Raw genomic sequence first — 26,666 nt, forward strand, 5'->3', positions numbered from 1 at the left:
TTTGAAAGAGGGGTCAAAGAGGCCATCTATGTCAACAGAGGGGGAGGGTTCTGACATCATCTATCTCCAGTCTACAATACAGTCCTTTCAACAGTTCCAAGAAGGCTGACCCTGAAGACACAGATAAGCCTCCAGGTAGCATTAAAAACTCACTAAAAGAATGCAAAAGAACAGCTGTCTGCAAGGAGTATAAATCTTTCCATTCTCCACCATCCGGAGCTGAAGAAGCTTCCTGGATGAGAAGTGAAACGTCTTCAAGAAAAACAAAGTCCAGTTGCCTTGTGGGGGAAAAAAGCATCTTTGGGATAACTATGACCTGGATGACTGAGAATCTCCATAGACGTTTAGTAATATAATAGTTTATTTTGCTGAAAATAATCTGCATATGTCAAACATTTTGCTTTCAGCTAACAAATTGTGTCTGGTATTTTCTAGGAAGAGGTACGACAGTATTCCCCAAAACATCTATTTTTAGGATAGCAGTGCTGCCAAACTTCTGATAATGTGGACAACTTGAACACTTGATTGTGATTATTTTCTTTTGCAGAATTCAAAATGTTTATAAAACTCATTAATGATTTTGGCACTCAGGATGTTTAAAGTAGTCCTTAGCCAGACCAAGCTAAAGAAGGAAATCAGTCTATTTTCTGTGGAGTTTTTACATTTATGAAAGGCACAAAGATACATGTTTTGAATACTGTATTCCTAATAATTATTTTAAATAATTTTTTTAAAAAATATTGTTTTATTAAGTATTGTACCTTGTTTAATAGTAAAAGATGAAATTATATAAAAACAACTTTGTTAAAACCAATTGAATTATTTCAGCCTGAAGTCTACTACACCACTTATATTTTTATCGTCTTCCATCCATTATTAGTTTTACAAATCTTGGTCTTAATGTTTCTCCAGCATCCAGACCTCCATTTGGGCCAACCTATTAGCCATCCTAGTTGTTTAGACAGTATACCACAGAGAGACTTTTGTGGCTTGATTTCTTTGTTTTATTGTTTTAAGCATGGAAAAGAGTATGGATAAGAAATGGTACAAATAATGAAGAGGAGTAAAATATACTTTGATACTTCAGTAGAAGCTGGGTCATTACCTTTTTTTATTAAAAGAATGTATGTGTTTGTATAGGAATGAGAGTTTAAAAATATGCCTGGAATCTGAATTAAGATAAATTTAGAAAAATGAATTTCTGTGAATTGTTGTGCTTCCATACTATAGCTGTACATTTAGTAGTTTTATTAATTTTCATATCAATAATGTCAATTGTAATTATTATCCTAACTATTTTACAGCTGTTCTAAGAATGTGTATATGTATTTTTCCCACAGATCTAATTGTTGGTGCATTTGGAGTTGGAAAGGTAGTTGTTTACAGGTATGGAATGCTAATATTCCTACTCTCTACTCTTAATCTTTTAATAAAAAACATAGATATGTAAAACATTTTTGACATTGCAAAACTGTTCTTTCATAAACCCATTCTTTCAAACTATATTTGAACTCATAACAGAACCAAAATATTTCTGAAAAAGATTTCTATTTTGTAGAAGAAAAACAGTTACTTTGGAATAATAGTAATAAAACTGGGTTTATTGGATTTGTAAGACTGTATAATCATCAAAGAGTAATTGTATATACAGTTATATAACAGGGATCTTTACAGTTTAAAGCTGCAGTATGTTTGAAAAAGTTGATGAGTTATAATTAGCATTTAAATTGATTTTACACTGTTGTGTGCATGGAAGAATTTAACTACTGCTATAATTTTATGCTGTATTTATTTTTTTTAGTCCGCTTTCTATGCTATTAAGGAAATGAATCCCATAATAATTTCTTTATAATTTTCTTCAAAAGGTTAACAAAAAGGAGACAATTAATTCACTTATTATAGTCTTTTCTGTTCCAGTTGCTCTTTCTGTCATGATCCTTCTTCTCTTTTGGCTTAAGATCTGTCATGTATTTTATACCATAAAACAGTCTGAAAAAATGGTCCTTTTTCTTGTATGTTAATCACAAAGATAAAATGTAGTAAAAAGAGCAAAAATTCTCTGTATGTTTGAGAAGGAATGTTGTACTGTATTGTTGAGGCAGTTTTACACATATTAAGAGCCTGATCTCTTCACTAGGTAGGATGGGGCAAATATTGAATATCTTTCCCTCCTCTGTAATGCTTTGGTCACTCTGCAAACTGATTTTGAGTAAGCACTAGCGTGATAGCCATAGATATAGCAGCAAATTTATTGCACATAACTGAGCCTAATTAGAATAGAATAGAGCTTGAAGGGACCTTGGAGGTCTTCTAGTCCAGCCCACTACTCAAGTAGAAGAACTTATAAAACCAGTTGAGGATGTAAGGTTCAGAAGAAGTTCCAAATGACATCTGAGAAAGTGCTGTACTGGACATCCAGAAGGTACAATCAAGCCGTTTAAGTAACCTAAATCAATCAGTGCTTGCTTCCAGAGCTGGGTTCCCAAAACTGTGGGGCACAATAGGTCCAACAAATCATTTCCTGCAGCCTACAACCATGCTAAGGAAAGAGCAAACTTTGAATTTCTGTAGGTGAGGATAACTCTAAACAAAGTGGCATATCCCCTTGCCAATATCAGTAAGTGCCAATTACTCATAGACCAGAAGAATAGAAGCACTATACACAGAACATATTTCTGATAGTCTTGCAAAACAGATCTTCTCTTATTCTGAGAAGAAACAGTGCAGAACATGGGCAGGCCAGGATATGCCAAGGACAGGTCATACTCCAAACCTTGCATTAAGTGCTTGGGTTTAGCTTTGTTCCTCCTGCTACTTCCTCCTTTGGCTGTCATTGCAGTCCAGTACATAGAGGCTGTAGGGATCTGGATGGAGAAAAAAGAATTTCACACTTGATGCCTGTACCTGGATTGCTACAGAGTCATGCAGTTTTTATTTATAAACTTGTCTATAAAAACTTCAGACATTGCTGCAGACACTTAGTTATTTTATAACACAACATTTTAGGTTTTTTCTCATTCAAATGTCATTCATTGTGACATCAAAGGGTGGTTTTAGATGATTTCATGATTTATTTAATTCCATTAATTAAATAAATACTTTTTGATAAAATGTATCAATATATATACTTTTTAGTAAAATGGTTCTCCATTTATTAAATTCAAGTTTCTAATCTACAGCATATCACTGAACTCAGGTTTATATATGAGTAAATATGCATAGGTTTGCACTAATTTTGTTTTATATTTTACCATGTTAGAATTCTATAAAGTAACACACTGTGGCAAAGAACCCCAAATTTTCTTGGTTTACAATTCCCTTAGTATCCCAATAATTTTTCATGGTTGTCTCTAGGTTTAAAGGTTGTGTTGTGTCTGACAGATGTTGGATATCACTGTGTTATCTAGTGGAGTTCCTGTGAGTTTGCTGTGGCACCCTGAGGCACTGTGATACACAGTTGAGAACAGCAGCCTTACAATTTGGCTTTGAACTTTGTCGGAATGTGATGCATACATTTTATTTGTTTATTTGTTAAAATAAACCCCTGCTGTTTTAAATCTTAATAAGATTTAATAAGAAGAACAACTATCTTCTACTTGTGCATCTTTTTCTGTAGAGTATTTGGCTAACTGCTATCAAAAGAAATCAGAGAAAGATGCTATCAATGCAGACAGATATAGCTCGCAACTTGGGTATCCTCCTTGACTCACAGCTCAGTCTGGAAGACCACATAGGAGCTGTGGCCAGGGGGGCTTGTGCCCAGGTTCGCCTGGTGCACCAGTTGCGGCCCTATCTGGACCGGGATGCCCTGCGTACAGTTACCCATGTGCTCGTGACCTCTCGGATAGACTACTGCAATGCTCTCTACATGGGGCTGCCCTTGAGGACCACTCGGAGGCTTCAACTGGTGCAGAATGCAGCCGCACAAGTTGTGATGGGGGGTTTCCTGATAGTCCCATGTAACACCTCTTCTCCGCGAGCTGCATTGGCTTCCAGTTGCCCTCCGGGTGAGATTCAAGGTGCTGGTGATGACCTATAAAGCCCTAAATGGCATGGGTCCGGATTACTTACCGGAGCACCTGCTGCCGGCATCAACTTCCCTTCGTCCTGTGCGCTCCCACAGAGAGGGCCTCCTCAGGGTGCTGTCGGTCAGGGACTGCCGGCTGGCGGCCACCAGGGGGAGAGCATTCTCTGTGGGCGCGCCAGCCCTTTGGAATCAATTGCCTGTTGAGCTGCGGATGGCTCCCGACCTTCGCTCTTTCCACCATGATCTGAAGACCTGGTTCTTTGAACAGGCCGGCCTAGACTAAGGGTTTGGGTTTATTTTTAACTATTTATTGTTAGGGCTAAATTAATTTAATTTCACTTTTAACTTTTGTATGTTGTATTTTATTGCCCTGTACACCACCCTGAGTCCTTTGGGAGAAGGGCGGTATAGAAATTCAAATAATAATAATAATAATAATAATAATAATAATAATAATAATAATAATAATAATGAGTGAATCATTAACATTGAAAGCAGAGTTTTGTGCTTCATCCCTGTAGACAAATCTGTCTTATCTTCATGTGTGTATTTTGTGTACATGTCCCTGCTGGTGTTTTGAATGTTTATTGTGTACATAAAGTGCAATCTATATTTTCTGTAATTCTAAATTTCATGAACAACCACAGAAACTGAAAAAGTCACCTTTTGCCTTCTCTTCTGTGTTTTTATAAAATATGTTTTGATTTACTTTTAATTGCCTTTCAGAGCAAGACCAGTTGTGACAATAAATGCTCAGCTTCTTCTCTCCCCAGTGATTGTAAATCCAGAAAATAAAACATGTCAGCTTCCTGGTTCTTTGACCTTAGTGGCCTGGTAAGTTGGAAAAATAAAAAAAACTTTTTGCAGACAAGCTTTCTTGGTTTGCTTGCAAAATGGTTTTTCTCACTGAGTTCTTACATTTATGACCAAGCTAATTCAAAACTACACAATCTCCACATTATGGCATTGGCCAGTTTATAATCCTAGTTTGTACATGCTTGAACAGAAGCTCAAAAAAATTCTTATGCAAAGCCTGATGACAATGTTATACATTGAATCATGTCCGACTCTTAGTGAGCCTGAGGGGCCAAGTCTCTCCACTTCTTCTTTAAGTTTTTCCATGCTATAGCTGATGTCAGAGCAGGATATCATTATCAGAAGCTGTTTTTTAAACATTTCTCTGGAATAAATGCAACATTGAAGACAACCCAGTGGTGGGATTCAGCCAGTTTACACCACTTCGGCAGAACCAGTAGCTATTTTTTTTGTTGCCCAGGCCTAGAATGGACTTCCGGAAGCAGCATCCACACAGAACCGGTTGTTCACATGTTTTAATCCCACCACTGAGACAACCTCATAATGTTCAGTAAAAATTGACCATGTTGTACATGAAGCTTAAATGCAAGTCTAAGGATCACACTGTGCTTAGTATAGGTCAGTACTCTGTACATAAGACATAATAATCAGCGCTTGAATTTTTAAACAATCGACAAACTATGGAAAGATATACCTTCTATGGAAACAGATATAGTTTAATTCATCATCATCATTTTAGCCATTGTCTATCCACTGCAGGATGAAGACCTCTTCTGCATGTTTCCAACTAATACGGTCCTGAGTTTTCTTTTGCCAATTGGGCCGCAATACTTGCTGATGTTGTCAATCTATCTTGTTTTAAGTCTCTTTCATGGATGCTTTTTATCAAATGGGATCCATTCTATGACTACCTTGGTCCACCTGACATCAGTTCTTCCTGCTATGTGACCAGCCCATTTCCATTTTATTTTTTTTTACTCTCTTGATGATATTGTTGTTCTCTAATCCATGTGCAGGTCTATCTTGTCTTGTAATGCCAAGCATGTATCTTTCCATGGCTCTTTGCGTCACTCGCAGCTTTTGTATAGATTGTGAGGTTAGTGTCCATGTTTTACTGACATATGTTAGAGCAGGTAGCACACACTAATTGAAAACTTTTCTCTTCAGGCATAGAGGGAGGTTTTTCTTGAAAATTATGCTAAGCTTGCCAAATGCCTGCCAACCACATTTCAATTTCCTTTATTGTACCACCTTCCATTGAGATCCATTAGCCAGGGTATATGTAGTGGTCTACTGCGTCTAGTTCTTCTCCAGATATATATGTAAAAAAATCTATCTTTAGTGAATTTATTAAACATAACCTGGCTGTTTTTCAGGTTTATTTTTAAGCCAAATGGTTCTCCTGCTTCGGGTAGCTCTTGTGTGTGTCTTTGTAGCTCTTCTGAGTCTTGTGAGAAGAAAACAACATCATCTGAAAATCTTAAGTGATTTAAAATAGGTGCCATTGATTTTTATTCCATCTTTTGCCTAGTCTAGTTTGCAAAATGCTTCTTCAAGGCAGGCTGAAAAATATAGTTTAATTAATTGTGCTTAATTGCTTCTTTATTTACCCAACTGTAACTTATCACCTCTAAAAAGTAGATTGTATAGGTATACTGCTATAGACATGTGCAATCTTATGAAATTCTAGCTTGAAGCAACAAATATATACATCATAACTCTGTACCAAACTCCCTCAACCCGATTTTCTCTAGGTCTCAACCTTTTTGGTTTGGCAGCCTGGAAAGGGAGACAGGCATCGTTATGCATGCATGTACACACACAAATGGGCCATGCGCAAGCGCATGAACCCATGCAAACGGCCGTGCAAGCACAAATGCTGTAAATGGGACAGTGCTAATGCTGGCAGGATGCTCGGGGTAGCACTAGTGCCAGCAGGACACTTGGGGTGGCACTAATGCCAGTGGGATGTTCGGCAGTCATAGTGCCGGCAGGATGCTCAGGGTGGCACTAGTGCGAGTGGGGGGTGAATGCACCCACACACATGCATGCACTAGCCATCCCTTCACACAGCCACAGGTTGGGAACCCCTGCTCTAGATTTATGTTGCACAACCAGTGTAGCCTTATGAGAACTGAAATCCAACACATTTTGAGGCCAAGCAATTGAAGATGAAGATATACCGATGCATAATTTACAGATAACAAGCTAAAATAATAAGAGAGTTAAAATTGATGGAATATTCCATTGCATGTTGGTGGGTTTACTTTTTTTAAATACATTTTGAACATAATTATACATTTATGCTTTAGAAAACACGTATTTCCACACAAATAGCTATATAGTTTCAAATATATTTCTATGATATACTTTTAATTTGCAAAGAATTTAATTTGTGAGAGACTACAGCTGGATATTGTTCAATTCATCTAACCATGCCAGAATTCTTTTTTTTTCTACATAAGTAGGAAAAACTCAATTACATTCTGATTTCTAGCATTTTTGAACTGGATTTTATGAGAGAAAGATTGTTTAAATGTGATTTTTCTGATGTATCAGTGGAAGTGTTACATTAATACAATAGTTGATAGATGGTTATAGTGTACTATTACATTATAAAATACAGTGCCCTGGAGAGTTAACTCTTACTATAAAAAAATTAACCCAGTCTTCTCAAATGATTGAAAAACAGCTGCTAGTTTTTCATTCTGTAATTTTTTTCTGTAGTTGTTATAACCTGAAGTTATACATATGCAAACAATTATTAGGGAAACTCCAAGAGACAAATATTTCCTCCACACCATGGGATAGGTTTCTGTATCTCTTAGCCAGCTGTGCAACTTGTGCAAAATGCCTTTTGATTGACATTTCAAGATAAAATGAATGAAAAATCATATGAACCATTAAAAAGGCCAAGAAATCTAAAGATTTGAATTATAATGTAAAAATAGTATCAAGTATAAAGAAAATATTGTTTTGAATCAGATGGGGAATTGTTACTAAAATGTATGAACTTTGTTTTCTTACCTACATAGAAATCATAAAAAAGTATTTAAAGTTTGGATGATGTAGTAAGCTGAACATTGAATTCAAGTTAAGTTAGTGATAACAATAGCAATAGCACTTAGATGTATATACCGCTTCACAGTGCAAAACAGCCCTCTCTAAGCTGTTTACAGAGTCAGCATATTGCCCCTAACAATCTGGGTCTTCATTTTATTGACCTCAGAAGGATGGAAGGCTGAGTCAAGGTGAGACTTGAACTCCTGGCAACCAGCAGTCGGCAGAAGTAGCCTGCTGTACTACATTCTAAACATTGTGCCACCATGGCTCTTAGTCTCTATAGAATTTATTTAGCACATAAATTACGATTTATTTAGCACTTAAAAACCTCCAGTGATGAAGCACCCAAAATTTCTGAAGGCAAGCTGTTCCACTGGTTAATTCTTCTCACTGTTAGGAATTGTCTGCTTAATTCCAGATTGCTTCTCTCCTTGATTAGTTTCCATTCATTGTTTCTTGTCCTGCCCTCTGGTGCTTTGGAAAATAAGTTGACCCCCTCTTCTTTATGGCAGCCCCTCAAATACTGGAATACTGCTATCATGTCATCCCTAGTTCTTCTTTTCTCTAGACTAGCCATACTCAAATCCTGCAACTGTTCTTTATATGTTTTAGTTTCGAGGCCTTTAATCATCCTAGTTGCTCTTCTCTGAACCTTTCCCCAAGTCTCAACATCTTTTTTGAAATATGGTGACCCAAACTGGATGCAGTATTCCAGGTGTGGTCTTACTAAGGCTTTATAAAGCGGTACTAATATTTCACATGATTTTGATCCTATGCTTCTGTTCATACAACCAAGAATAGCTTTTTTGCTGCTGCCACACACTGCTGGCTCATATTTAAGAAATTGTCTACTAGAATTCAAGATCCCTCTCACAGTTACTGTTTTTGAGCCAGGTTTCACCAAATGTGTACTTGTACTTGGTTTTTCCTGCCTAAGTGAATAATCTTGCTTTTCTCCACATTAAATTTCATTTTGTTGGATAAGGCCCATTGTTCAAGTCTGTCAAGATCTTTTTGGATCCTGAGCTTGTCTTCTGGGGTGTTGGCTATTCCTGTTAGTGTCATTCACAAATTTGATGAGTTCCCCTTCTATTTCCTCATCTAAGTTATTTACAGTATGAAAATACTGAAGGTTGCTGGGCCTAAGATGGAACTTACTTCCCTCCATGTAGTAATGTCATTAGGTGTTGAGTACAGTTTGTCAGCCAGTTATAAATCCATCTGGTGATGATGCTGTCTATCCCACATTTTTCTAGCTTACCAAGAAGTATGTTATAGTCTACTTTGTAGAATGCCTTGCTGAAGTCTAAGTATATTATGTCCACAGCCAGTGGTGGGACTCAGCCGGTTCACACCAGTTCAGCAGAACCAGTAGCCCAATTTTTTTGTTGCCCAGGCACAGAATGTACTTCCGGAAGCAGCATTCATACAGAGAACTGGTTGTTCACATATTTGAATCCTACCACTGTCCACACCATTTTGCTGGTCTACTAATTTAATCACTTTGTCAAAGAATGAAATAAAAGTGGTTAAGTATGATTTGCTTTTAACAAATATATATAGGCTTATAGTTATAACTTTATTTCTTTATAGATGTTTGCAGATCTGTTTTTTATTATCTTTTCCAGTATCTTCCCAGGTATTGATGTTAGGCTGATTGGTCTATAGTTTCCTGGGTTTATTTTTTTCCTTTTTTGAATATTTTTTTCTTTTCACCATTTATCAGTAAGTCTTTATTTGAATGTCCATATTGTGATTGGATAATGGGTTTCTATTATGTTACCCAAAGAAAAAACATTTTTACTAATTTTGGCTAATTTACGCAGTTTGGAATATACTGACAGAGACTGTCTTCAAGATCAAATCATACATGATGGATCTTGTACACTGCCCTGAGTTTCTCCATGAAGAAGGACAGTTTCTAAATATATATATATATATAAATATATAAATAAATAAATATATTTATATATATATAAATATATAAATATATTTCTAAATATATTTATATATATAAATATATAAATAAAATTACTGCAATATTGATTAGCAGTAAATTGTAGTTCTGTGGTACAAAATGCATGTATTCATACTATTATGTCATGGGCTCTGGTGAACAGGAATGAAGACACAAGGCTGAGTACAGAGAACCTCATTCTTTTATTCTTGCTGGAACTGTACTTGAGCTTGGGCCGCACCCAGCCACAATATATAGCCTAACCCTATGGTAGCAGCCAATAGGATTGAACCAGCGCTTGCCGCCTGGGGCTGACCAATTGCAGGACTGGAGACGGCCTGTCTGGGTTGCTGGAGAGCCATTAGTTCTCCAGCAATGCACTTGGTGTGGTACCACAAGCCCAATACATAACACCCCTCCCTCCTAAGATCAGGCTATAATCCCCTTAATAAGCTTGACAACAGTCAAGACTTATGAATCACTTCCAACAACCATAATAACATAATAACAAAAAATACAAAATAATAAATAATAATGCTTATAAATTCAAGGTGGCTAGAATGGCTTTAAGCGACCTTTACAGACGTGCCATTGTACTAGGGACTACAATAAGAATAAACAATGGCTAAACAGCTTGCCAATGCAGTAAGGACTACAATGAGATTAAACAACGTCTCAATGAACATGCTTACAAGCAGTACAGGCAGTTTCAAAATGCCCCAATTTCTGTAGATAGTGGTATAATTTTCACAACACTATACATAACTTTATTTTACAATATAGTCTGTGAGATATGCCGGAGGTTTCTGTGGCCTGGAGGAACGCCTTGGAGTTCCCCTCACTTTGTGGTCTACCAGCTTAACCCGTGGGCTGGGTAGACCCATGTCCCCTTGTGCTCCATTGTCCAGGGGGATTGAAACTCTCTGACTGGCCTCACCAGGTTGGCCCACCCCAGAGTCAGTCTGTTCTGCAGAGTAGGCACAGCGGTTCCTGAGATTAGGCTGGCTCGCCTGGTCAGGGGTTCCATGTTGCACTTCCAAGCTTACTGTTCTTCCTCGGAATCAACTTCTGCTGAGAAGGGAAAACCCTGGTGGTTCTGGTGTGGGCTGGCTTGGCTACCAGTTTGAGGACCTCGGGAGGGACTTATGCCATAGTCCTCAGTGACCATTCTGGAAACCTCTTTCTGAGTTGGTCGATGTGTCTTCTGACCAGTCGCCCTCCCTCCAACCCCACTTCGTAAGATACGGGTCCGGATGCCTTGGTTACTTGACCTGGCCCATAGTTTCTGGCCCAAACCCAATCATCCATTTGCGGCCCCCTCGGGTGTTTTGGTCTAGAGGCTTCTGATGCCACTCTGTCTGGATGAAACATGTCCAGTTTAGTAATTAAACACCTTCCCCAATGTAACTCAGCAGGACTTTTACCTGTAGCAGTGCAGGGCGTAGAATGCTGGCAGAGCAAAAAATCTGCCAATCTGTGATGTCAGTCACCTGTGATAATACGCTTGAGTGCCTCCATTGTAGTCCTCACCATGCGTTTGGCTTGTCCATGCGAAGAGGGATGAAATGGTGCAGTCGTTGCATGTCTGATGAGGTTAGCTCTAAGAAAAGCCTGAAACTCAGCAGCAGTGAATTGAGCCCCATTATCAGAAACTAAAATGTCAGGCACCCCATGTGTTGCAAAGAGTTTTCTCAGCACCTGGATGGTCCTAGCAATAGTCATATTAGGGACTGGAACTACTTCCAGCCATTTTGAGTGGCTATCCACTACTATCAGGAAAAGCTGTCCTTGAAAAGGCCCAGCGTAGACAATGTGAACCCTGGACCAGGGGGTATGCGTTTCTTCCCACCTGTGAACTGGGGCCTGAGGCATTTCAGGCCTAGATTGCTGGCATGTATAGCAACCATGAACTTGATCCTCTACAGCCTTATCCAGGCCAGGCCACCAAAGGTAGCTTCTAGCTAAGGCTTTCATTCTTACAATGCCTGGATGGCCTTCATGTAAAGAGTGTAAGACTCTGTCCCTCAATGAAGTGGGAATTATGACTCTGTTGCCCCATAAAATGCAGCCCTTGTGTGCAGACAACTCATGTCTCCTGACAAAATAACTTTGAAATTCAGAGCCTTGACTTTTTTCCAACCAACCCATGTATACCCATGACAACACTCTGCTCAGAATTTTATCTGTGGCAGTTTCAGCAGCAATATCCCCTGCGTGGAGGGGAAACTCAGGTAAGTCCTGAATGGACAATATTTTAGCAGCAGGAGCGGGATCAGGATCCATTAGTGGCAGTGGTAGTCTGCTGAGGCCATCTGCATGGCCCATTTCCTTCCCTGGTTTATGAATTAACTTAAAATTGTATGCAGACAAAAATATAGACCATCTCAGCATTCTTGGAGATAGTATGTGGGGAGTTTGTTTGTCTGTTGTGAACAACCCCAAAAGAGATTTGTGATCAGGATTGAATAGGATTGAACCCACACTTGCCGCCTGGGGCTGACCAATTGTAGGACCAGAGACGGCCTGTCTGGGATGCTGGAGAGCCGTTAGTTCTCCAGCAACACACGTGGTGTGGTACCACAAGCCCAAAACATAACACATACATCTGTAGTAGTGGTGGTGGGGTCTATAATGATTTAACCACCTATATGTGGTTATATCTTAAAGCCCTTTGAGAATATATTATTATTATAAATTTATATACATGAGAAAGTCATATAACTGAAATGCTTTTTGATTTATGTGATTATGATTTAATTTGTAACAATGACTAGGCAATAGCCAGATAAATGGGATATGTAAAATATTTAATGCCTCAGTGTAATCATCCCTGGAAGCTAAACCAAGTTTACAACAGACCAATTAAACAGCAAACCAATCACAATATGCATCTTTTTTAAAAAAATAATTGACCTAATGGTAAGGGATAATATCTCTAAAAAGGATGAGCTGCCATTTAGTTAGGATATGTAAAATAGATTTGTTAAATCCATCAGTGATTTGTGCTCGTATAAATGTTATTTAAATAAAAATTGTGAGAAATCATGTCAAATTTCTACATTTTTTGATTATTTTGATTTTGTTAGATGACTGGGCATAGGTCTTGGTATTTAAGAGATAGAGATCCCTTTTTTTAAAAAGCATAATTATTTAATGATATTGTCTAGGAAGATAATTTAGAAAAAAATCAGAATTAGGTTTTTTTTAGTTAAGCAGTAGAGATGGAAGATACTATTTGAGCAGGATGTTTTATTTTTTTTTTATTTTTTTTAATCCCATTTATATCCCGCCCTTCTCCGAAGACTCAGGGCGGCTTACAATCTAAGCACAATCAATGTGCTTAGCAATAGCCTTCATTCTATGTATATGCCTGCTTATTAGGGCTTTCGTGCCCCCCCCAAGCGGCATTACAAAGTCAGCTTATTGCCCCCAACAATCTGGGTCCTCATTTTACCTACCTCGGAAGGATGGAAGGCTGACTCAACCTTGAGCCTGGCAGGTTTTATAAAGGAGAAGAGAAAAGAAAACAGATGTTAATAAGAGTGTTTTCCCCTTTCCTTTACAGTTTTACTGTAACAGTTTGTGCAGATTTTCAAAGTCCAGGTTTTTCAGATAAAATAGGTAAGTCTTTTTTAATATTTGCATGTTAGCACTGAAGGTTGTGGGATTTGGGGGGAGTTTGAAATTTTGCATGAGAACATTGAGGGATATTTTAAAAGTTAAGGATCTCTTTATGGTCTGCACACTTTAACATTCTTATAGCCAAATGTTAACATTCTTAAAACTAGGTGCTAATGCCAGGAATGCAAATAACAAGCATACTTTTTGCTGCTGCTGATAAAAGCTTTAAGTCAACCATCCTCAGCCCAGAATCCTCCAGATGTTCAAATTCCATAATTCTCCAATATATGTAATTAAAGGTTATACAAGTTCTAGATTGTGGGAATTATAACTCAACACATATGGAAACAACAATTCTAGAAGACTAACAGGTGGCAGGAGGATTCTGACACAATTCTTATAAAAATTTGCTTCCATAAGTTGCTACTGCCATGTTAAGAAAAGGTGTCACTTTGATAATTACATGCAATTAACATCATAACTACTTTGACCTTTAATTTGAAGAACAAAAATGAAGTGAATGATAAACCTCTTATCCTTGAAACCTTATTTCATTTGTTTCTTCTCAATTATTAAAATCTTCAGAGTTCTTATTTGAAATGCCCTTAAGAAAATAAAGGATTTTAAAAGAAAAGACTTATCTCTTGTCCTTAACAGTAGAATAAACAGTCAAGGAGGAGGCAGCTGATATATTCACTGCAATTATTTAAGATGAGAAGCTAAAAATTTCCACTTCAGCAATCTTCATTGTATTAGATTTTATTCTTGCTTTTTAAATGTCATAATGGGTCCATTAAATATTTTACTATAAAGAGCAACATATAAAAACAGAATAATGCAACAATCAAAGAAAAGTATTAAATACATCAAACCATAAACATAAGAAACAATTACTATAGTATATTATAATTATAGCACCATGTAGCATTCTTCAATAAAAAATTCATTTCATAGTCAGACATTTTGTCTACAGTAGTTCTATATCAGTCTTCAAATGCACAATAGAAAACTATATTTTAATAGTTTCCCAACTATTAGAAGGGAATGTATATCTAACATTTTGATGAGGGTATATCACAGGAGGGAAACCTCTGCAGAGAATACTGGCCTTCAACTCTCTTCTGGACATACCTGACAAAGAATGGGAATCTCAACAAGCACACTTTTCAGCACACTTGAGTGGACTGACCCACATCCCAAACCATATAAGATTTTGAGGTGATGAGAATATTGAATTGCATCTTTTAACCAAGTGGCAGTCAATACAAAATATTGCAAAATATTGGGTTGCCTAGTTAATATGAGGTTGAGGTTTTGTAGGTGATCATCAGACAGAGTCCTCATTATTAGCTCTTAGTTTGAATTTTTTGATTGTCTTGATAAGTTGGTTTTGTTTGTTGTTTTTACTTTTTTGTTTGTAAACTGTTCTGCCATCTATCCTAAATTAGTAAACAAAAAATAAGTGTATATTTTGCAGTGGCTGTGATATAAGAAACCAGGTAATGAGACAAAATCTAACCCCATGAAACATGATTATGAATTAAGAGCCAGTATTTATTTAGTAGTAAGTGGTTCATATTCCATTTTAAATAATCTTCCCTCATGTTTAGGTGATCTTCGGATTGCTGCTTTTCCTAGTACAGCTGGACATGGATGTAATATATACTACTCAGCAAAGGACTCAAAAAGATTGGCAGGGCTTGGTGCTTCAATGGTACCATTCCTGCTAGTGTTGATTGTGAATTTTCAAGATGACCAAGCTGTATCTGTAGCCATATATTTTCACTTCGCTATCAGACAGGAGAAGTGATGACTCTGAAATTAAGACAGGGCTGTATCCTCAGACCAGCAAGAGAACTGCGAGGAGAGTGACTAATTTTTATTCAACACTGAGTATTTCTCAGATAATGATGAAAGTTTTGAGCCAAAAGAGAAAATTGTGAAATCTTTAAGGACAAGAATCCCCAGCAACTTTAAGATGTGTGCACTTCAACTCTAGCTTGCCAGCTGCAAGTTGAAGCCCACATATCTTAATGATGCTCAGGTTTAGAAACACTGCTCTAGATTCTTCTCCATAAGGATTTTCAAACTTTTTCAGGCTACACAACCTTTTAATTACAAAAAAGAAAAAGAAAAACACTTGAACTCTTGTTTCAAAAATAAAGCAATAGTGATAGAAAATTGGCTGGATTCAAGTGAACTTTTACTTTTTAAAATCTTTCTCTTAATTCCGTCAAGTTCTCACAGAATCTAGGATTCCACGGAATACAGGTTGAAATATCTTGGTCTAGATTATAGAAGATTTAATGTAGGGCCATAGCCAGACAGTACAAGAGAATAGGTGGCTATGAGAGGAAGAGTAGTGGCACTTTCTGAATTTGGCATTTCATTAATTTCTCAGTCTCAAAAGAAGTGCTGGATGAAGGCAACTGCAGCAATTCTCTTATTTTCCCAGTTGGCCTGAATTTTGTCTTCATTTTCTCAGAGCCTCTGTGGGATGAGGACAGCTATTGCCATTTAATTCAGCATTTATCCCAGCATAGAATTTAGCCATTCAAATAATGCCATGAAATAGACATTATTATCAAATAATAATAATAATAATAATAATAATAATAATAATAATAATGTCTATTATTAAGTAGAGATAATAACATCTATTTCTGTGGGAATAAATAACTGGTATTAGTTCTGCTGTGAAAACATTGGCTCTGTCAAAAATGAAAAATTTAGAACCATTTTACTTGGGAGAGTATTGTAGAAATATTCTGCATTTTTGTTTTGATGTGGTGAATTTATAGTTAAAAGGCAGTGAAGAATTCATAATAATCCTTTTTTTCTGCCTTATAATATCATAAGAAATACCTGGATATCCTACTTATAGAAAAACACAGTTGATTCACTGATTGTATAGAAGCTACAGAAAGCAGCTTTCTCTTAAATCAAAGCAGAATGTGAAGGACAGTATTTGCCTTTTACAACATTTTGTTTCCTAATGTTCTTTAGTTCTGAAAGCTGAACTACAGTTAGATTCACTAAAAACCAAAGGAGCTGTTAAGAGGACTCTCTTCCTTGATTATCATCAGTCACAGCATGTCTTCTCCTTCATGATAACTACACAGAATTGGCTCACTTGCAAGGACTTTGTGATTTATCTTAGAGTAAGTTTTGTTCTTTGCTGGTCAAGAAAATAATACTTTCAGGATAGTTATTCTGGAATTAGTTTGAATATGAATGAGTATACAATGACAGGTAAAATAAATTAAAATTATGTAATTGGTTTTGTAAATCTGATGTATTTTAATTATATGGCTTTAGAATAATAATAGTTTTCTCCTTCAAACTTATAATAGTTGAAAGATAACCATACTTTACTGAAACACAACAAATGAAGGGGATAAAATAATGAGTTGCACATTAGCTGTATTATTGATCCCATTTACCTTATTTGGACTGTACATATAGCATTAAGAAAAATTTGAATCTATCTAAATCATTCAAATTAAAGATTATTTTCTCCTTTATTAAGTGTTCAACATTTTGATGAAAATCAAAGAAATTGTTTTTGGGTTTTTAATTTTTTTCTCAATATTGTCTTATTTCTATTGCCCATCACATTTTTTACAATGCAAACCACATGAAAATGCACAACCACTTCACAGTTGTCAGTGATGAAATATAATACAACCCTATAATACAACCCTATTCAAGGTGCTGGTAATGACCTATAAAGCCCTACATGGCATGGGTCTGGATTACCTACGGCAGCACCTGCTGTCGGCATCAACCTCCCTCCGTCCAGTGCGCTCCCACAGAGTGGTCCTCCTCAGGGTGCCCCCGATCAGAGAATGTCGATTGGTGGCCCCCAGGGGGAGGGCATTCTCTGTGGGCGCGCCAGACCTATGGAACTGCTTGCCGGTTGAGCTGCGGATGGCCCCCGACCTTCGCTCCTTCCGGCGCAATTTAAAAACTTATTTATTTGAACAATCTGGCCTGGTTTGATGGGTTTGGGGTTGGATCTAATTTTAACATAGTTTTAATCATTGTATTATATTGGGCATGATTATTTAATTCTTTTAACTTCTTTTAACTTTTGTATTTATATTCTGATATTTATTTCCCTGTACACCGCCCTGAGTCCTTCGGGAGAAGGGCGGTATAAAAATTTAATAAAAATAAAAAAATAAAAAAAATATTTAATATCAGTGTAGACTCTAGTATACCTCCCCAAAACTCTGTGACAAGGCAGTCACATAATGAAATATCACAGCAAATTTCAGTGCAAAAATTGTCTCTCTAAAGTTAGTATCTTGATATTACGATACATTAGAACAGCTATCAGAACTGTTAAATAGTAAATTCTTTCTATATGAATCGTGAAATGTTAATTGAGAAATGTCAGATATTGAAATGACTTTCATGTGCTAATATAAAATACTTAAACACATCTAAAATTCACAAAATATAGAGAGTATATTCGACATCAGATTTGATGCAATAGACTATAGTATATTAGTGCCAATTGAGATAAAATATATGCAAATACAGTAATAACACTCACATATACATTACCCAAATGTATAAATAGTGTTTGCAGATGTTGCAAGAACATCAGATATATTCAATTTCAGTAGCTGAATTAATTCTGTTTCTGTGGTGTTGCTTATGTGGAGGACTATTTTTCAATTAAATTTTCAGAAAGGCACAGAAACAAATATACTTGTTATAGAAAATATAGAATCAGTTGGGCCTTTTAGATTGGTGGAATCTCTAGAGTTCTTTGCTGAAGTGCATTTAATGTTTGTATGTTTAACAGAATAGTTGAAAGTTTTGTTTTGTTCTGAAATGGGCTCGGTCTCAGTTCCCTATCTACTTCACCAATCGAGAACTATCTGGAAGGCCTTCCTTCCTTCCTTCCTTCCTTCCTTCCTTCCTCCCTCCCTTCCTTCCTCCCTCCCTCCCTCCCTCCCTCCCTCATTTTTTCCACAGAATCCCACAAGTTAGGTTCGTCTGAGAGATAATGGTTGATCTGAAACTATCTAATGAGGTTCATAATGTAGCATGGATTTGAATCTGGATCTCTCCAGTCCAATATTTTTACTATTGTATCACTTTTGAAATAAATTTAGGCAGCCATTTCTTATGTACATGGAGGCAAAGTGTCACAGAAGCTTTAACATAAATTAATAATTTATTCTTTCTCTTTTTAAATGTCTTAGTCTCTGAGCCTATGCATATTTATTTGTGATGAAAAGTGCATTCCAATGGAAGCAGTCATCCTAACATCTAAATAGTCATAGGATTGGAATATTAATTATTTTATTATTGAAATAAAGATCAGATATTTCTTTTGTACACTCATAAAGAATGATGATTGGTATAGGTCAACATTTAGATTCCCATAATTTAATTCCTATAGGATGAAACTGAATTTAGAGATAAATTGTCTCCAATCAATATTAGCTTGAGCTATAAACTGGATGGATCCACATTTTCTGATGGATTAGCTGTGAGCCCAATATTGAACTATTATCAAGAAAACAGAATGGAGGAACAGGTATGTGTCCTGCAAATTCTATCACATTAGGAAGTCTTTTCTATAAGATGGCCTATTTAGCAGTTTCAGCATTCCCTTAGCAGCTTGAGCCAAATTAGTTCATTGTGGTGAGTTAATTGAACCACACTAACCTTAAATTTGTTACCCTCCTCCAACTGCATTTTCAAAGAGTTCTCATTCTTGTAGAGTTCTCATTCTAACTAACAATAACAAGATGTGAGATCATTTGCCTTGCCTCAGAATGGGAAAAATATGTATACACACCCAGTAAGCAGAACATAACATGGCTTTATATATATAAGTAACTGAGTGTGGCTTGTTGTATAAAGATCAGAGTTTGGAAGGATCAAAATCTTGAGGGAAGATATTTATAATGGCTATCAAAAGAAAGGAAATGGCTGGAATTCCTGCCAAAGAGCCCTAACATGAGCAATGCATGTTTTGGACAATTTAGGCATACATTCTTGTGGATTGTGGAGAAGACAACGTGTGCATTCCTGACTTGAAACTTTCCGTTATGCCGTAAGTTGAAACAAGTAAACATATGTATTGTACTTAATGGAATAAAGGTGTTCATTAAAAATGTGTAGAGGGAGAGTACTGTATACAGTACAATAGTAGAGTAATTGGAAAGGGCATGCATGCAATTAGAAATCAATTTTAAGTGCTGCATGTTGAGAGCTAACTTTATTCTTTAGTTTACTTTTTGCAATTTGTCAAATGTACAGCATCAAAGGTTTCTTACAGTTATAAAATCCAAATCTCTTCTGTATATTTTGCTTCTTGAAACTTTGTTTATTTAAGCAAAAAAAGCAAACATTTTGCTTCATTAGAGCCAAGCCGTTTATATAGTATTTGCTTTCACTCAGAATTTGTCACAGGAATGCTTACAGGAACACATTAACTGCAGTTCTAGCCTTATAATATATATCTTATTCTCACAATAATGGATTGGATTGTAACACTTTTTTGTAGAGATAGGAATCAGATTGTAATTGGGGAAGAAAACTATCTCATGCTTACAATCAATTCAAGAAATGAAGGAGAAGGTGCCTATGAAGCCGAGCTGCATATAACAATACCTCCAGAAGCAGACTACACAGGTGTTGAGCGGAATAACAAGGTAATGGCCAGCAGAAATACCAATTATTTTTGTCTCCACTGGAGACTTTGTAACCAAAATCTGCACAAAAGTATAGCATTTGGAGGTGGGGAGGGATGGGGTGGGTGAGGAGAAACCTAACAACTCTAAACTTGATGGGCAGTAAGTATATATAATAAATAAATAAACTGAAGTATATCAATTCATTCAGTATATAGTAGAATTTAATTTTAATAATTAGTTGATTCAGATTTGCAATTTGACTTGCATGATTGATTCCAATCATCAATCCAGTTTGAAAATTCAGTCCAGCTGAAAAAAACAATGTAACAGATCTTCTTATTAATTCAAACACACATGTTTTAGTGTATAAAATTATTTTGGAAGTTCAGTTCAGAGACTAGGTTTGAAAACATGATTCAAATAAATTACTTCAGAATTTGATTTTTGAACTGAACTAAAGGTTCACACATTCCTAAAATGTGGTCCAGATTTTGAAATAAATAATATATATTTCAGCAAAATCGTTATCAGATAGTCGCAGTTATGGGAAGATGGGTTAGGAAAATGTCTCAATAGCTTCGTTTAGAGCAAGTGTAGCAAGTATAGCAATGAACTGATCTGGAGGTAATACATTTTACTTAAAAAGTATAAAGAAGAGATCTTCTTTTGAAAATAAGATGAGATCCTATTCTTTAGATGCACCAACAGTTCATGCATGCACCACAGGGTAAGACTAATATTTCATTTTATCTGACTGCAAACAATTGAAAGTTGATACATCATGAACTTTATTCTGAATAATTTAAAGTATGATGCTCCAAAAAGGAAAACAGGTTGTGCCCAGATAATTTCCTTTCTAAAAATGATTTTTTCTGTTATTGTGTTGAAAATAACTTTATGAAAATATTATTTTATTGTTCCAGAGGGCCTAATTATGAGCTACAGTGTTAGATCATACCTTAGTTTAGTTACAACTGGAGCATTTATCATAGTATTTTAGTACAGGTACACAGATACCTTTTTAAATATCTAGCAGTTTTTTGCCTCATCTGGAATAATTAGCTTATCCTATTGGCTGTAACATTTGTAAATGATGGGAACGATAATAAATACATCTGGAAGCCATCAGATTGAAAAAGATACTTTGCTTAGTAAATGCATAGCAGTCATTCCAATCACATTATGATTTTTAAAAGCATTTTGTATACATTTTTAAGTGTTGTTTCTCCAGTGAATTGTGTTAAAGAAAAAAAGATAAAAGACATGTTTTATTTTTATGTAATTTCTAATGTCTTACAACTTTCTATGCTTCTCCTGCTGACCATCTCCTGCTTCATTATGTTCATTCAGATAGATAGCTGATCCAAAGATCAAAGATAATACACAAAAAGTTAGCACTGTATTTATACTAGGGAAAGAAAAATCTTCAACATACTAAGCTATTTTGGATTGTTTTCAGTACTTAAGCTAAACATAAATCATGTGTAGCCCTGACTATTCAGCCATTGTCTAGATGTTATAGTACTAGTCATTTGCAATACATTTAGCACTAGAGCTGTACCTCAAAATTGTGAGTTCATGTGTATTAAATTTGAGTTGTGCTATTTATGTACAGGCATGGGCCACATTTCCAACTTTAATCTCTTCAAACCATGTCCTATATTTGGCTAAGATAAAAACAAGTGTACATTTTAAGCCTTTTTATCCTAATACAAATATTTTTACATGTACTTTCTCTTATCACATATTTTTGCAAGCATTTTCTCCTATAATACACATTATGTTTGTATATTAATGTATAATTCTTACCTAGCTTCAGAAAATTACTAAAGCAAATTTCCACTACTGTAAACAAAAGCTGAATAAATTTCTCATTGAGTCTTATAGCTTCATACATGTGTCATTTTAAAGATTACAGCAATTTTGCCTTTTACATTTTATAGGATTATTTTGTTTTTAATTTTATGTTGTTTTATGTCAGTATGCTTTCTAACAAATATTACTACAAAAATTTAAACAACTGAGATCAGCAAAAATATATTATATTGAGTTCAGCAAAAATACTGTATATTGTATTGCTGACTCTGTAAACCACTTTAAGCAGTAAACCACTCTGTAAACCACTGTGAAGTAGTATATAAGTCCAAGTACTATTGTTATCCTGAATTCCAATTCTCCTATCAGAATATTAGGGCAAAATAGCTTTATAAATGTCATTTTCCAACCTAGTATACTTGATATATAGTGAAAATAATACCAGTGATCTTTCCCTGTTTCATTTATACCTAGTTTGTTCTTTTTTGAATGTCAATTTTATCATTCATGAATGAATTCTTAGACTTCTGTACAACTGTTTGAAATCAGCAGCAATCTTGCTATCTGAAGACCATTCATTTTTCCAACAGGATACATTCTGGATTGACCTTTCAACTCCATGTTGGTGTTCTTTGGTTACAGGCACTACGTGTGCTGAGCTGTGATTATAAGATGGAAAATGAAACTAGAACAGTGATCTGTGATCTTGGAAATCCCATGGCAGCTGGAGCAAATGTAAGGCAAAATCAAAAGTATTATTAATTATAGCAAATTAAACTGTTTAGAGAATTAATGGAAAACCATCAAAATTAGGAGAACTTATATTAGTGAATGATAGCTTTTTTAAAAAATGTGCAGGAGTGAAATTGTAGTTGAACATTTTACTGTATATATAAAGAGATAATACTGAGCTTATTTGTGACTCCAGGGACATTCTAGCCATGGTGATTAATGATTAATTATTTGAATAAAGTTGTTGTCACATCTTAGTGATCACATATGATTAATTAAATGTGAGGGCTTAAGCATGTAAGTTCCATAGTTTTTACTGAAACTTAGGTTGCCACCTGATGGATAGTTGCCTGGACCACTGAATTCAATAGATGGGTTTTTCCAGATATACGGTAGATTTACAGTGTCAAGCTCCAGCCCTATCATAAACATGAAAGTATCACTGAGCATATTTCTGCATGGACACAAACTAGTTTGTACTGTTACAATTTTTCAAAATACTTGTATTTATATCTGTATAGCTTAGATGAGTGAGTAAAATCATATAAAGTAGCACAAATACCATGATAATTTCCCAATTTACTGATTTTATTTGTTTTGTATTTTTATTATTATAATTGGAGCTGATTATGGTTTTGTTTACCACACTCTCACACCATTTGCCATGTAGTTAAAACATTTTATTATAAACAACTTTCAGGGTTTCCAGATATTACCCCTTGCATACATACATATCAAGAAAATCTGAGTACCAGGTGTATTTATTTGTAAAAAGGAAGACATATTGATCTCTGGGACAGAAAGTATATTTTGCACTGAGCTTTCATTAGCCACAGCTAACATTATCAAAGAGTAAGCCAACATTAGAGAGACATTGTTTTTATAGCCTTTTAACAAATTAGCACGACTGACGCTGCAAATGCGACCAGGGGGCTACCAACCAGATCAACTGCATGAGGTGGCAATAACACACTGGACCATAATAGGGAGAGCAATTGCGGGATAATGCCCGACAGTTTGACATCACAGGATAAGTGCCCACAGCCTAGGAAGCAGGTGGCAGGAAACAGGGCCTGAACGTGTAAACCATCGACCACTCTACTCTTGCATAAACAGGAAAGTGAAAGGCCTCGATCACACACTTACAAAACCTCTGGTGAGGCAGGGGAATGCGAGGACTGGAAATGCAGAAGTGCAGACTGAACCCCTTGCACGGTAAATGAGGGAACAGCTGATCAGCGCAACAAGCGTGGCGGAAGGCTTGCCAGCTGACAGTGCTTCCGGACACAGCAGCGGGGGGAGTGATCCGACAACAATGCCGGACAGTCACATGCTGCAAGACGGACAGGATCGGCGAGCAGGGCGAGTGGGAGGAGGCGGACTGGCAAAATTGAAGCGGATGTTGGTCAGCACGACCGAATCAGGATCAACTCAATTACGGGAAGGCAGGGGACGGGTGGACCAATGACACGCTCAATGGCCAGGTTGTTAACATCCAAAGGGCTATAAGGATGAGCGTTCCCAGAGCTTAGCTCACACTTTGATAACAAAAACAGCTGTTGACGAAGGCTTAGTATTGAATAAAGTTTTTTCATTCCGGAGATCAGCATTTTAGCAATCTTTTAGTAGTCTTTTTAAATGGATATACCTGGGACTCGAATTTTTAGGATAATTGCATACACACAGACACGCACACACACATATGACTTTTTGAATTGCCATAACCAAGCAATGCAGTTATAAAATGTTACTTAGTAATGATCGTTCCAGCAGTCCCAGTTGCCATCATTAAGCAAAGATCATATAGATCATTAAGCAAGAACCTCACATGATCATCATTTCCTACTTTCCATCAGCTTCCCCTTTGTGGAAAGTGGCAGAAAAAAATAAAAAATGTGATGTCATGACTGTGGATGCTGTACCAGCTGGAACATTGGGGACTGCTCATAACTACCAATCATTTAGCCCTCCCCTAACTTTGAATGGTCAGTGAAGGAATGAACATATTAAAGGGTTTTCTGTTAAAAAAACTTGTGAAGTTACATTGCTTGCTTGCTTCCTGCCTGCCTGCCTGCCTGCTTTCTTCTTTCTGAAACACTTTTCTACTGTTTTAATCAGATAAAATCCGTTGTCCTCTGTGGAGTTTTATTGTTGGCAGTTGTGAATCTCATTGCCCAATATTACTAGCAATGTCAAGGATTAAAAACCTTCATTAAAACCCATTGCCACCCAGAAACACCATCTGCTGCTCCTTAATACATACATCAATTTTATGTTTAAATAAATCATTAAAGTAGGGCTAAAGTAAAGAGGCTTTCATAGATCACTAGAACTGTGGTACATATCTGCTCCAGTGGAACTCAGGGAACCAGAAAAATTTACATTTGGCTGCCAGAAGTAGATACTATATGCTATTAAACCTGAAAAAATTGAGCTGTATGGATATTGTGGCCTTTTTTAAATGCTACATATATATAGACAAAGGAATTATTTGTAAGCCATCCTATAGCCAACCCCTCTGGGCACATTACAATAAAATCTTTAAAAAAAATAATGGTTCTTAGGACCATCAATTCATCATTGAAAGATATTGAGGAATGCCACACAGCCAGGAAATTGGTACCTATAGATTCCATGGTACATTATCTATTTTGGGTATCCATAAGACCCCACTGAATGAATGAATGAATGAATGAATGAATGAATGAATGAATGAATGAATGAATGTGTTAAATAGCGGGTTCTTTGGTGCAGGAATGAAGACGCGGAACAGAGTACAGGATAACTCATTGTTTATTTCGTGCTGGAACTGTACTGGGGAATTGTCTGCAAATAGCCGCAATATATAGTCTAGCCCCTAGGCAGCAGCCAATAGGTTTGAATCAACCATTGCTGCCTGGAGATAGCCAATTGCAGCACAGGAGACTAATAGTCTGGGTTGCTGGAGAGCCGTTAGCTGCTCCAGCAACCCACGTGGTGTTTCATAAGAGCCCAGTACATAACAGAATGAATGAATGAATGAGTGAATGAATGAATGAATGAATGAATGAATAATCTAGTAATCTTAAAATCCCATCAGCTTTCAAGCCAGCATAACCATAATCATGTACATTTCAATAATCATTAAAAACACAAATATATTTCTGATTGTATACATTGGATCTTAAGGTCAATACCCTAATAACGAGAGAATAGACATTCAAAACATGAATTATTTTACTGCTTTGGGAAGGAAAGAAGTAAAAACTCTAGTTTTTTTAAAAAAACAAATTAGTAATATTGTGTGTACTGTACATACATCTGTAGAATTAATTGTCACCTGTTTGTTGATTGTTTATTGAAAAACAACAAGACTTCACTCAAGGCATCTTCTGGTCATCTTAAACATCTAATATTAATTTATAAACATAGTTTAGTTTTGTGTTCATAGTTTTAATATATAATTTCACTTTGAAGTTTTCTGCAGGCATCAGATTCACTGTTCAGCATTTTGAAAATCCTGAACTGAGCGTTGAATTCAAGCTCCAAGTGCAAAGGTAAGAACACATATGTAATGAAAGAAAATTCTTTATTATGGTCTTTGACCAGCGTTACAAATAGAAGAAAGAAAATATATTCCTAGAGCAAACATATTACCAAGAAATTATCATAGAATAATAGAACAATACATCTAAGTCAAAGTTTTGCATGGTTGTCTGTCTTGGTAAAGATATTTGGTCCTTAAAAATAATTAACATATTTATTTATATGACTCTCAAATTTTGAAATAATTGGGAAGAAGAAAGTAAATTTTCAATACCATATATGGAACACCATAAAAAAATAGGCAAAACTTTCTACCTACCTTGAACCAGAAGGGCAAAGTCTGTGATGATAATGACTCTTCTAAAATCAATCTAAAACCAATAATGCCAAAGAAAGCAGATTTAAAAGTGTGTATATGTATATTTAACTAATCCATCTTGTTACATCG

General features: G+C 36.1%; 1 protein-coding gene across 1 annotated transcript in view; it reads left to right on the forward strand.

Moving 5' to 3' along the window:
* Window positions 1-26,666, forward strand: part of ITGA8 (integrin subunit alpha 8) — a 147,126-nt gene that overhangs the window by 68,779 nt on the left and 51,681 nt on the right. The window contains exons 14-22 of the mRNA XM_083376432.1: window positions 1,341-1,386; window positions 4,754-4,861; window positions 13,429-13,484; window positions 16,491-16,645; window positions 18,904-19,041; window positions 19,496-19,563; window positions 20,017-20,164; window positions 22,604-22,696; window positions 26,150-26,229. Of these exons, the coding sequence (XP_083232558.1) occupies window positions 1,341-1,386; window positions 4,754-4,861; window positions 13,429-13,484; window positions 16,491-16,645; window positions 18,904-19,041; window positions 19,496-19,563; window positions 20,017-20,164; window positions 22,604-22,696; window positions 26,150-26,229 (892 nt within the window). The remainder of the gene's footprint in view (window positions 1-1,340; window positions 1,387-4,753; window positions 4,862-13,428; window positions 13,485-16,490; window positions 16,646-18,903; window positions 19,042-19,495; window positions 19,564-20,016; window positions 20,165-22,603; window positions 22,697-26,149; window positions 26,230-26,666) is intronic.

This window comes from Vipera ursinii (genome assembly GCF_947247035.1).
Source record: "Vipera ursinii genome assembly, chromosome: Z".
Classification (NCBI taxonomy): domain Eukaryota; kingdom Metazoa; phylum Chordata; class Lepidosauria; order Squamata; family Viperidae; genus Vipera; species Vipera ursinii.